The sequence below is a fragment of the Trichechus manatus genome, unplaced genomic scaffold (genome assembly GCF_000243295.1).
Source record: "Trichechus manatus latirostris isolate Lorelei unplaced genomic scaffold, TriManLat1.0 scaffold00157, whole genome shotgun sequence".
Classification (NCBI taxonomy): domain Eukaryota; kingdom Metazoa; phylum Chordata; class Mammalia; order Sirenia; family Trichechidae; genus Trichechus; species Trichechus manatus.
Window position 1 is genome coordinate 2,719,540 of NW_004444093.1, and position 11,335 is coordinate 2,730,874.

An 11,335-nucleotide genomic window follows, 5' to 3' on the forward strand; every position below is an offset into this window, starting at 1 on the left:
TGATGCCTGACCCACGGATTTGGACTTGCCAGCCTCTACAACTGTATGAGCCATTTCCTTGAAATAACTTCCTCTGTATATATTTATATATACACTTCACCTTTGTTGCTCCTCTAGAGAACACAGCCTAAGATACCCTGAAATAATCTTTAAAAACTTCAAAGCAATAAAATTCCCTGAAGTCTTCCTAAAACCAAACAGTAGTTTAGCTTCACCAATAAAGAATGCCTGCCTTGAGCATTATGCTCTTTTAAGATCTATCTATGTGGGATCAAACTGACAACAGAAACACTAAAGACTACCATATTTTACACAAATAACACGTGCATTATGCTTTGTGCCAACCGTGCAAGCCCCTCCCCCATTATTTTCCTAAGCATGCCATATGCATTATATGTGTAGGCACGTTATTTATGAAAAAATGCGGTAGATAGGAAACTTAGGGGGCAGTAAATTTATGTTAATGGAGGAGGAACAACTCGGAAAAGGAGGGTGAGAACAGTTGCACAACTTGAAGACAATAATCAATGTCACTGAATTGTACATGCAGAAACTGTTGAAATCTGTATGTTTTCCTGTGTATACTCTGAACAAAAAGTAAAATAAATTATTAAAACATATTTGAAGAAATGAGTATAATTGTACCTTTGATATTATCTGACTATGAGTAATTCATTTTAATACCCAATTGGCTATGATTTCCTGGTAATCATTGTGCCTATGTGGGAATTCTGACTAAGTGAGAAAAACCTAACCTACCAATTATTTTCAAAGGTAATGCTATTTTTATGATTACTATGAAGTTGGGGAAAAAAAAAAAAAAAGCCACCTACTTGTGGTATTTTTGTTATAGCAGTCCTAGATAACCAAAACAGGGCCCATCTTTATTCTTTTGCAGGTGGACATCCAAATATTCCAACAGCATTTTTTGAAAACTATTCTTTCCTCATTGAATTGTCTTGACACTCTCTCATAAATCACTTGACCATAAATGTGAGGGTTTCTTCTGGACTCCTAGTTCTATTCCACTGATCTATATGTCAATCCTTATGCTTCATTCCACTGTCTTGATTACTGTAGCTTTGTACAGTCACGCATCGCTTAACGTCCACGATATGTTCTGTGAAACAGGATGTTGTATGATTTGGACGTTGTGTGAACACTGTATTACACACTTAGCAAAGCTATATGGGATTCTGTAATATATATGTGCTCTACCATTATATGCCTAGCAGTGCAACTGCTTTATATACAAGAGATAGGAGATAGGTGTGTCACGGGCAGGAAACTATTGCGTTCGTGACATCTGGTTATGTCCCGTTATCCAACTGAATTTCTGAACTCTGTTATAACCTTATGGGATCACAAATGTATACGTGGCTGGATGCTGGCCAAACGGAAGTCACGCGGAGCATGTTTGTAGTGAGTTGTGAAATCAGGAAGTGTTGATTCCTCAAATTTTGTTCTTTTTCAAGACTGTTTTACTAGTCTTGATTCCTTGCATTTTAATATGAATTTTATAGCCAACTTGTCAATTTCTGCAAAAAAAGGCACCTGGGATTCTGACAGGAATTTTGATCAACTTGTTATAGACCTATTGTAAAAATGGCGTGGGGGCAGTGTCTGACCTCCTGTAAGTTCACAAGGGGGAAAGAGAATCAAGATAAACAGCCCAAGGCTGATTCCCATGAGGTGGAAATCAGACATAACCTACCTCCTTGCTCCGTCATCTTTACCAATTTTGATGCCAACCGTCCCTCCACAGCACTCTCCACTTCTCTGTTGGGTTTGATAATTCACTGCAATGGCCACAGAGAACTCACAGACAATACTCATGACTATGGGGTTTATTAGGGAAGCAACAAGTTACAATTCAAGTTCAGGAATGCTCAGGGTACAGTTCTTCCAACAGGACAGCCTCTTCTCAGCTGTGCCTGCAGGCACGCCTCTCTCTGGCCTACTCAGGCAAGTGTTACAAAGCTCTTTTAGCTCTGCTGATTAAGTCCCAGAGGTACCCCACTCTGCCAGTAAGCCTTGACCTGAAGGTGCTTAGCTCTAGCTCCACGGGTCAGCAAACCTAGCTCCAGCAAGTGCCCAGAGGAACCCTACTCCTCCAGCAAGTCTCCTGCCCAAAGGCACTCAGCTGTGTTGCTCTGTGGGCCAGGAAGCCCACTGCGCCATCTCCTGCCACCGTTTCTCTGCCACCGCTTCTTGCCATCTTTAGTATTACAGCTCTCTCTCGGTCTCCTGGTTCCAGGAGCTTCTCAGCACAGGATCCCAGGTCTAAAAGACACGTTCCATTCCTGGCTCTCCCTCCCTGGTGGAGGTGGGATTCTCCCCTGCTCTGGAAATAGCTCTCTTTTAAGCCCAGCAGGATGGCAAAAACTGACCAATCTCCTTGGTAGGCCACAATTACCTTATTTGCACAGTCCCGCCCAATCACTTGGGTAGGAGTTACAAGACCATGGCGAGAAAGGCTGCACAAAAGCAATCCACTGCACTGCAGCTATTAAAATTTTCGATTTCTTCTTGAGTCATGTTTGATAGTGTCTTAGTTGTCTAGTATCTTAGCTGCTATAACATGAATACCAAAATTAGATGGCTTTAACAAAGAAAAACTTATTCTCTCACAATCTAGAAGGCTAGAAGTCCAAATTCAGGATGCCAGCTCTAGGGAAGGCTGTCTCTGTTGGCTCTGGAGGAAGGTCCTTATCATCAATCTTCCCCTGGTCTAGGAGCTTCTCAACACAGAGCCCCCAGGTCCAAAGGACGTGCTCCCCTCTTGGTTCTTTATTCTTGGTGGCATAAGGTTCCTCTGTCTCTCTGCTCACTTCTCTCTTTATTGACTCAAGATACAGCCTAATCTTGTAGATTGAGTCCTGCCTCATTAACATAACTGCTCTAATCCTGCCTCATTAATATCACAGAGGTAGAATTTATAACACAGGAAAATCATATCAGATGACAAAATGGTGGAATCGTGGCCTAGCCAAGTCAACACACATTTTCGGGGAACACAATTCAATCCATAACAGGTAGTTTGTGTGTGTTTTTAGGAATTTGTTCATTTCATCTAGGTTATCCAATCTGTTGGCATACAATTAATTGTTTATAAAATAAAACAAAAACAAACCAAGCTCGTTGCCATCAAGTTGATTCTGACTCATTGAGACCCTATGGGACAGAGCAGAACTGCTCCATAGGGTTTCCAAGGAGTGGCCGGTGAACTCGAACTGCCGACCTTTTGGTTAGCAGCCGAGCTCTTAACTACAGTACCACTAGGGCTCCAACTCTTTATGGTGTTACCTTATGTCTCAGTCATCTAGCACTGCTCTAACACAGATACCACAAGTATGGTTTTAACAAAGAGTTTATTCTCTCAGTCCAGTAGGCTACAAGCCCAAATTCAGGGCCCGAGGGAATGCTTTCTTTGTCAGCTCTGGAGGAAGGTCCATGTTATCAATCTGCCTCTGGTCTGGGAGCTTCTCTGCACATGAACCTCAGGTCCAACGGACGCGCTCTTCTTCTGGCACTGCTTTCTTGGTGGTGTGAGGTTCCCATGTGTCTCTGCTTGCTTCTCTCTTTTCTATCTCAAAAGAGATTGGCTTAAAACACTATCCAATCTTGTATACCTCATCAGTATAACTGCTGCTAATCCATCTTATTAGATCATAGTGATTGAATTTACAACACATAGGGAAATCACATCAGACTACAAAATGGTACACAGTTATACAATACTGGGAATCACGACCCAGTCAAGTTGACAGATATTTTTGGGGGACACAATTCAATCCGTGCTACTTTATAATCCCTTTTATTTCTGTAAGGGTGGTAGTTTAATGGTCCCCTCTTTCACTCCTGATTTTATTAATTTGGGTTTTCTCTCTCTTTTTTTTCTTTTTCAGTCTAGTTAAAGGTCTGTCTATTGTTTTGCTCTTTTCAGAGAACCAACTTTTGGTTTCGCTGATCTTGTCTGTTGTTTTTCTATTCTCTATTTCATTTATTTCTGTTCTAATCTTTATCTTCTTTCCTCTGCTTCCTTTATGTTTCGTTTGCTCTTCTTCTAGTTTCTTAAACTGAAAGGTTAGGTTATTAATTTGAGATCTTTTTAGAGGTAGGTGTTCACAGCTACAACTTTCTTCTTGGGCACTGCTTTTGCTGCATCCTGTAATTTTTGGCATATATGCTTTCATTTTCATTCTCCTCAAAGTATTTTGTAATTTTTATTGTCATTTCTTCACTGCCCATTGGTTATTTAGAAGAGTATGGTTTAATTTCTACATATTTGTTAATTTTCTAAATTTCTTTCTATTATTTATTTCTAATTTCACTCCAATGTGGTCAGAAAAGATACTTTGTATGATTTTTTTTTAAATCATTTTAAATTTACTTATGTTTGTTTTATTGCCTAACATATGGTCCACCCTGGCAAATGTTCCATGTGCACAAGAAGAACATGTATTCCGCTATTATTGGGCTGAGTGTTAGGCCTACCTGTTACATAGTGTTGTTCAATCTTCTATTTCCTGGCTGATTCTCTGTTTAGTTCTACCACAAACATTTAACTTTAAACTATTATGCAATATAGTCAGTTTAGGAATTTAGGGTACCTTTTTTAAAGGTTCTGTGTCTGGGATGCTAGTACTGCTAAAATATTAGGTTAGACCTCCAGGTTAGAAATCCCTCAGCTTTAAAGTGTTACCATTTTAGAGATAAAAAACCATATTCTGGGGAGACCAAAAAATAAAATAAAATCTCAGCTATAGACTCTGGAGAAACTTGGGGCCCCTTAAGATATTTCAAATATCTCTAAGAACAAAAAAATGTACTCATCTCCTTTTTATCTAATGCTGAAGACATGGAGATCTTTAATAAATCCTCACTGATGACTATGGCTTTCTGAGAATTCAAAGTCCACTGCAATACACCTGGCTCTTTAATCCTAAATGAGCTGAGGATCACTGCTTGAAATCATGTACAAACTTGTCTGTAAAGGACCTGTTTATAGCAGATCTTAATTTGTTCCTCTGCTACTTTGTTACCTATTTGACACAAAAATTGTCTGCAAATGTAGTAGCTAGTTACTTTGTGCTGTTTTAGTGAGATGAGGACTGATGTGATGAGACCAAGAATATATAACCCCATAAAAATGGTGTGGCAGGGGCGTCTGACCTCCTCATCTAACTTCACAAGAGGAAGGAAAGAGAATCATTTTCAGCATCAACAGACCAAAGCTGATTCCTATGAAACAGAGGTCAGACATACCTCCTCTCTCCAACTTTTTTAACCAATTCTGACACTGCTGTCCCTCCCACAGCACTCTCTACTTCTCTGCTGGGTTCTATAATTTGTTGCAATGGCCACACAGAACTCACAAACACTACTCACAGTTATGGGGTTTACTAGGGAAGTAAAAGATTACAATCCAAGATCAGAAACAATTCAGAATACAGTTCCTCGATCAGGACAGCCTCTTCTCAGTCATGCCTGCAGGCAGGCCTCTCTCTGCCCCTCGGCCTCTCTGCCCCTCTTCCTTGCTTAGGCAAGTATTATAAAGCTCTTTAGCTCCACCAATAAGTGCCCAGAGGTGCTCAGTTCTCTAGGCCCGTGGGTCCGCAAGCCTAGCTCTGCTGACCAGTGCCCGGAGGCACCCTACTCTGCCAGCAAGCCTCCTGCCCAAAGGTGCTCAGTTCTCTTGTTCTGTAGAGCAGGAAGCCCACCAAGCCATATCCTGCCGGTCTCCTGCTTCTGCTGCCTCTGCTGCTGCTATTTCTCTGCCACTGCTTCCTGCCATCTCTCACCTTCTCCAGTGTTACAGCTCTGTCTCTATGTCTCCTGGGCCTAGGAGGGTCTCAGTGTAGGGATTCTGGGACCCAAAGATGTGTTCCAATCCAAGCTCTTCTTTCTTGGTGGTAGTGGGGTCCCCCTTTTCCACCTCTGGGATGGCTCATTTTAAGCCTAGCAGGATGGATGGCAAAGCTGACAAATCCCCTCATTTTATATACCTTATTTGCATGGTCCCACCCCCACAAGGGTGCCATGCACCTTGTTTGTATTATTAGCAAGCTGTCCAATCCCCTCGGTGGGCCACAAGTACCTTATCTACATAGTTCCCTCCAATCATTTGGTAGGAGTTACAAGACCACGGCAAGAAAGGCCATATAAAAGCAATCCCTTGCACTGTAAATCCCAGTTCCCTTCTGTACAGTGAGATCAGCATGAATCCAATCCCCAAAATGTAGAGACTGATCCACTCCTCACATTTCCACTTCTTTGTCACTAGCTGCTCCCATGACGTCCCTTCTCTAAGTGTAGCTCCTGGAGCTGGGTGAGAGCTCACAAATTAAAAGGATACCATCCTTCAGACTGCCAAATAGACAGATGCCAGCCGTAAGTTTGTGGAGTCCACGCAACACCCCAAACTTTTGACCTTCTGGTCACAAATTCAGGGCTGCTTTCCCACTATTCTTTAGGATGCCAGCAGCAAGCTCAGGAGTCCACATGATACCTTTACTTTCTGATATGATGGCTCCTACTGGCGCTTTGGGTTCAGTAATTTGCTGGAACGACTTACAGAATTCATGGAGAGTATACCACATTTGTAACTGTGGATTTATTATAGCCAAAAAAAAAAGAGAGACTCATAGGGCAAGGTCTGGATGGGTTAACAGTGCAGAGCTTCCATGAGTTAAAGACATGCTATACTCCTGAGAGCAGGTATTCCCACCAAACAGGAGGCTCTCTGTGCCTCCATGTTCAGGGCTCTTATTGGCTAGTCCTATATGATAGGTTAACTCATGCGTCTTTGGGCTAGTTGGTAACAGCCTCCCAGGTGAGTCTTTTCTGGTCTGGCCAGGCCCCACTCTCCAGCACAAATTCTTTGGTGTGGGCTGCAAGTCCCAGACCAAGGCACCCCAATTACTCCAAGGGTTATTTCTCCAGAGCCAAGGACAAATGCCATCTTACCTAGGGTAAAACAAAATTCTTTATCCCATACCTTCTCATGCTGTGGTTTGTGAAGTTGCACCAAAATATGAAACAGCAACAAAGAACACTGGCTGTAAGCTATCAAGAGTCTCTATAGCTAAAATAATATGTAAGGACACTGAGAATCTAAATTTTTTTGCAGTCAAATGGACACATTTTAGAGGTTTCCATTTTGTATGGCATCAGCACCTCCTCGTAATGCCATATTTAACATGACTTAAAGCATGAATAAAATATTGAAAGAAAGATACAGACAGACAGTGGAGAAATAGGCAGACTACTGCAATAGTCCAGATGTGAAACAATGAGGGCACAAGCAAAAACAGCACAGTGACCAGGAAATACATGATGAAAAACGTGGCCAAAAGAATACCATAAACGTAATAATTAAACTGTTAAATTTTAAGTAAAATAAATATATTTTCATTTTAAGTCCAGATGAGACCTCAAGGGTAGCATTTAATCTGGACTTGAATAAGAAAGCGATGTAATAGCTGAACTAGAAAGATTAGGTACTCTGGAAAGGTAACAAAAATTTCATCGAAGTGACTCTTAGCCACATGCAGGTAAGACTTGGAGAATGTATTTCTGGAATTGGTATAGGACTTCATCGTTTCTAATGTGAGACACACACTGGGCTATGACACTGGTATTCGGTTTGGGAACTGCTCATGTGGGACAAATGAACCATACCATTACCTGATAACCTTCTGTTTTCTTCTGACACCACTTCAGCAAGGCATTCCTCTTTGATCCTCCATATTCTCTTGCCAGTGCTGAGAGAGGGTCCTTCCTTTCTTCCCTGATAAGTGAAAATAAGGAACCCAAAGTTGAAATATTTTTTAAACTGAGCACTAGAATAAACTAGAAATCCAACAAACAGTGAGAAGAGAAGAGTAGTAGTTCGTACTCTTTAACAGGAGAAACGCACACGCTAAGGTCATCATTTCATGATAGCAATCAACTTTTAGTTTAAGGTCTCACAGACCACAGAGGTCTTGGCTCTCTGAAGTCCTCGAGAGGGATTCTACTCCTCATCCACATGGCAAGTGACCAAGATTCAACACAGTATGCATTCACAATTAATGAAATGCCTTCCAGAATGTTCTGAAGGGGGAAGAACCACCGGACACTGGTGGCATCTCAAAGCTATGGTTCTTGCCTTTCATTCACTATCTTATCCTTCAACAATCTTTACGCTTTGGTTTTCTTTTACCATTTTTGTAGCCAACCTTTTAAGTCCTTAATCATTTCACCATATGTGATGTTTAAGACTGTGTGTCATCTTGGCTGGGCCATGATTCTCAATGTTTTAATGTGATCACTCCGATGATTGAATATACAGTGAATAGCCGATTGGATGAAAGGAACTCTCCTTGGGGGTATGGCCTGCATCTGAATATAAGCAGATGTTCTGGCTTTTTGCTCTCTCTGGATCCTGCGGCTGCCTCCTGTCATCTCATCTCTGGTTCTTGGGACCAGAGCTGTCAGCTTATCTGCTGAACTTGGGAATCGTCAATCTGCACAACCTGTGAGCGGGAGCCCTGCTCTCTGACCTGCCGATCTTGGGCCTGCCAGCTTCTGCGGCTGCGTGACTTGGGAAAGGCCTCTACCCTGATCCACAGACTTGGGATGTTCTAGCCTCTATAATCACGTGAGCTGTTTCCTTGATATAAATCTCTCTCTCTGTATATATATTTATACACTTTACTGGTTTTGCTTCTCTAGAGAACCCAGCCTACTACATTTGGTACCGGGAGTGGTTCTAGAGAAACAAAATTGTAAGGATGAGTTTTCTAAATTGGTTCTCAAGTCTGATTAGTCTTAAAGACATTGATGACTCTGCTTCCAGCAGTAAAGAGGTCACTGCTAGTCCATGAAGCGAGGTGGCGATACAAATACGCAAAATATCACCACCGGTAGATCAGGTATTGGTGAAAGGCGAGGCTTAGGGTGAACATACATGTGATATCTTTCTACAGCTTTGTCAGAATGAGAAGTTTAAGGAAGCTGATTGGTTTGTCCTATTTTTGCTAGACAAAATGGTGAAGGAAAGAGATGCACTCAGGGCTTCAGAGTCAAGGCTCAAGTACCGCATACATGACCTCAAGGCTTCCACTTGTGCTTTGAAAGAAAGCCTTATTTCTTGTAGTAACAGAGCTGAAATTGCTGAAAACCAAACTCAGAGTCTTACTGTAAAAGTAGCTGAATTACAAGGCCAGCTCAATTGCAAACCTCGAGAGGGGTCTGAAGTTAAGGTAAGGGCATTGACTGAGAAGAAATGGGATCCTGAGACTTGGGATGGGGACATATGGACAGATAATCAGGAAGCTGGGGACACTGAGCCCGTAAGTTCCAATCAATCACTCCTGCCAGCAGAACCAGTTCCATCTGAAGAGATAACTTCATGTTTGTCTGCTAAACTACCCTGCCCAGAAAAACCTTTAGCCCCTCCACTCCCATCTAAGGGTACTAGCCCTAGCCCAGCTGCCTCTAAAAAGCCCTTGCCTGAGTCATTGCCTGGAGCATCGCCTGAGGTAGATCCTTTTCAAGATAATGCTGAATGGTCTCAAAACAAATCCACACTACCGATTCTGGCTTCTAGACCTATAACTAGGCTGAAGTCCCAACGAGCCCCAAAAGGTAAAGTACAAAGTGTGACCCAAGAGGAAGTATGCTATACTCCCAAACAACTACTTGACTTTTCTAATATGTACAAATAGAAACCTGGGGAATATGTGTGGGAATGGCTATTAAGGGTGTGGGATAATGGTGCAAGGAACATAAAGATGAATCAGTCCGAGTTTATTGATATGGATCCACTAAGCACAGATTGTTCATTCAATGTTTCAGCTAGAGAAGTTAGGAAAGAATCTAATCGTTTATTTGGTTGGGTTGTTGAAGCATGGATTATGAGGTGGCTGACACTAAATCAAGCTGAAGTACCAGACCTGCCTTCGTATACTGTAGAAGAAGGTATCCAAAGGCTTAGGGAAACTGGCATGCTAGAGTGGATTTATCAAGTTAGACCCAGAGATCCACACATGGAGTGTCCGGAGGACACATCTTTTACCACAACTGTGAGGAACAAATTTGTGAAGGGAACTCCAGCATCCTTGAAGACTGCTGTGATTGCTATTTTATGTAAGTCAGATTTGACAGTGGGAACTGCCCTAACTGAATTAAGACACCTAACTATAATGGGGCTGATTGGACCCCGTAGCAGTAGGGAGCAAGTGGCTGCACTCAATCAACAATGACAAGGTGGGCGTGTTTATAGTAATAGACAGAGGAGTCAAAGTAGTAATCAGAATATAGTCTGACTTGTATAGACTTATGGTGTTGGCTACTTACTCATGGTGTCCCTAGGAGTGAAATAGATAGGAAATCTACTAAATATTTACTTGATCTATACAACGGACGAATTCTAGGTCAAGTGAACAGCAGTCTAACTTGAATTGCTAGAATAGAGAGTCATGGTCCCTCAATCAATTCCCAGATTTGAGCGAGTTTAAAGACCCACAACCCCTTGAATGAAGGGGAGGCCAGGTCCCCTTGAGGAAGGACTCCAACACACTGCCAAAAATGTTTACTGTTAATCCTTCCCCCAGCCTTCCCCAAAGGGATCTATGTACGGCCTTTTACGAGAGTGAGTGTTCACTGGGGAAAAGAAAACAATCAGACTTTTTGGGGATTACTGGACACTGGCTCTGAGCTGACACTAACTCCAAGAGACCCAAAACGTCACTGTGGCCCACCAGTCAGAGTGGTGGCATATGGAGGTCAGCTTATTAATGGGGTCCTGGCTCATGTCCGTCTCACAGTAGGTCCAGGTCCCAGTTCCAGAATGCATAATTGGAATAGATGTACTCAGCAACTGGCAGAACCTTCACACTGGATGCCTGACAAATACAGAAAGGGCTATTATGGTAGGAAAAGCCAAGCGGAAGCCATTAGAACTGCCCCTACCTAGGAAAATAGTAAACCAAAAGCAATACCACACTCCTGGAGGGATTGCAGAGATTACTGTCACCACCAAGGACTTGAAGGATGCAGGAGTGGTGATTCCCACCACATCTCCATTCAACTCGCCTATTTGACCTATGCAAAAAACAGATGGCTCTTGGAGAATGACAGTAGATTATCGAAAACTTAACCAGGTGGTTACTCCAATTGCAGCTGCTATTCCGATGTAGTTTCACTGCTTGAGCAAACTAATACATCTCCTGGTACCTGGTATGCAGCTATTGATCGGGCTAATGTCTTTTTCTCCATACCTGTTTCAAAGGACCACCAGAAGCAGTTTGCCTTCAACTGGCAAGGCCAACAATACACCTTCACTTGC

General features: G+C 42.3%; 1 protein-coding gene across 4 annotated transcripts in view; it reads right to left on the bottom strand.

Annotated features, from left to right (window-relative positions):
- Positions 1 to 11,335, bottom strand: part of SPECC1L (sperm antigen with calponin homology and coiled-coil domains 1 like) — a 272,749-nt gene that overhangs the window by 60,107 nt on the left and 201,307 nt on the right. For 3 of the 4 annotated variants that reach the window (XM_023740531.1, XM_023740528.1, XM_004386171.3), the window contains one exon: positions 7,690 to 7,792. In XM_023740531.1, the coding sequence (XP_023596299.1) occupies positions 7,690 to 7,792 (103 nt within the window). Of the gene's footprint in view, positions 1 to 5,297; positions 7,793 to 11,335 lie in introns of those variants that run through there. The other variant, XM_023740527.1, reaches the window with a different exon arrangement.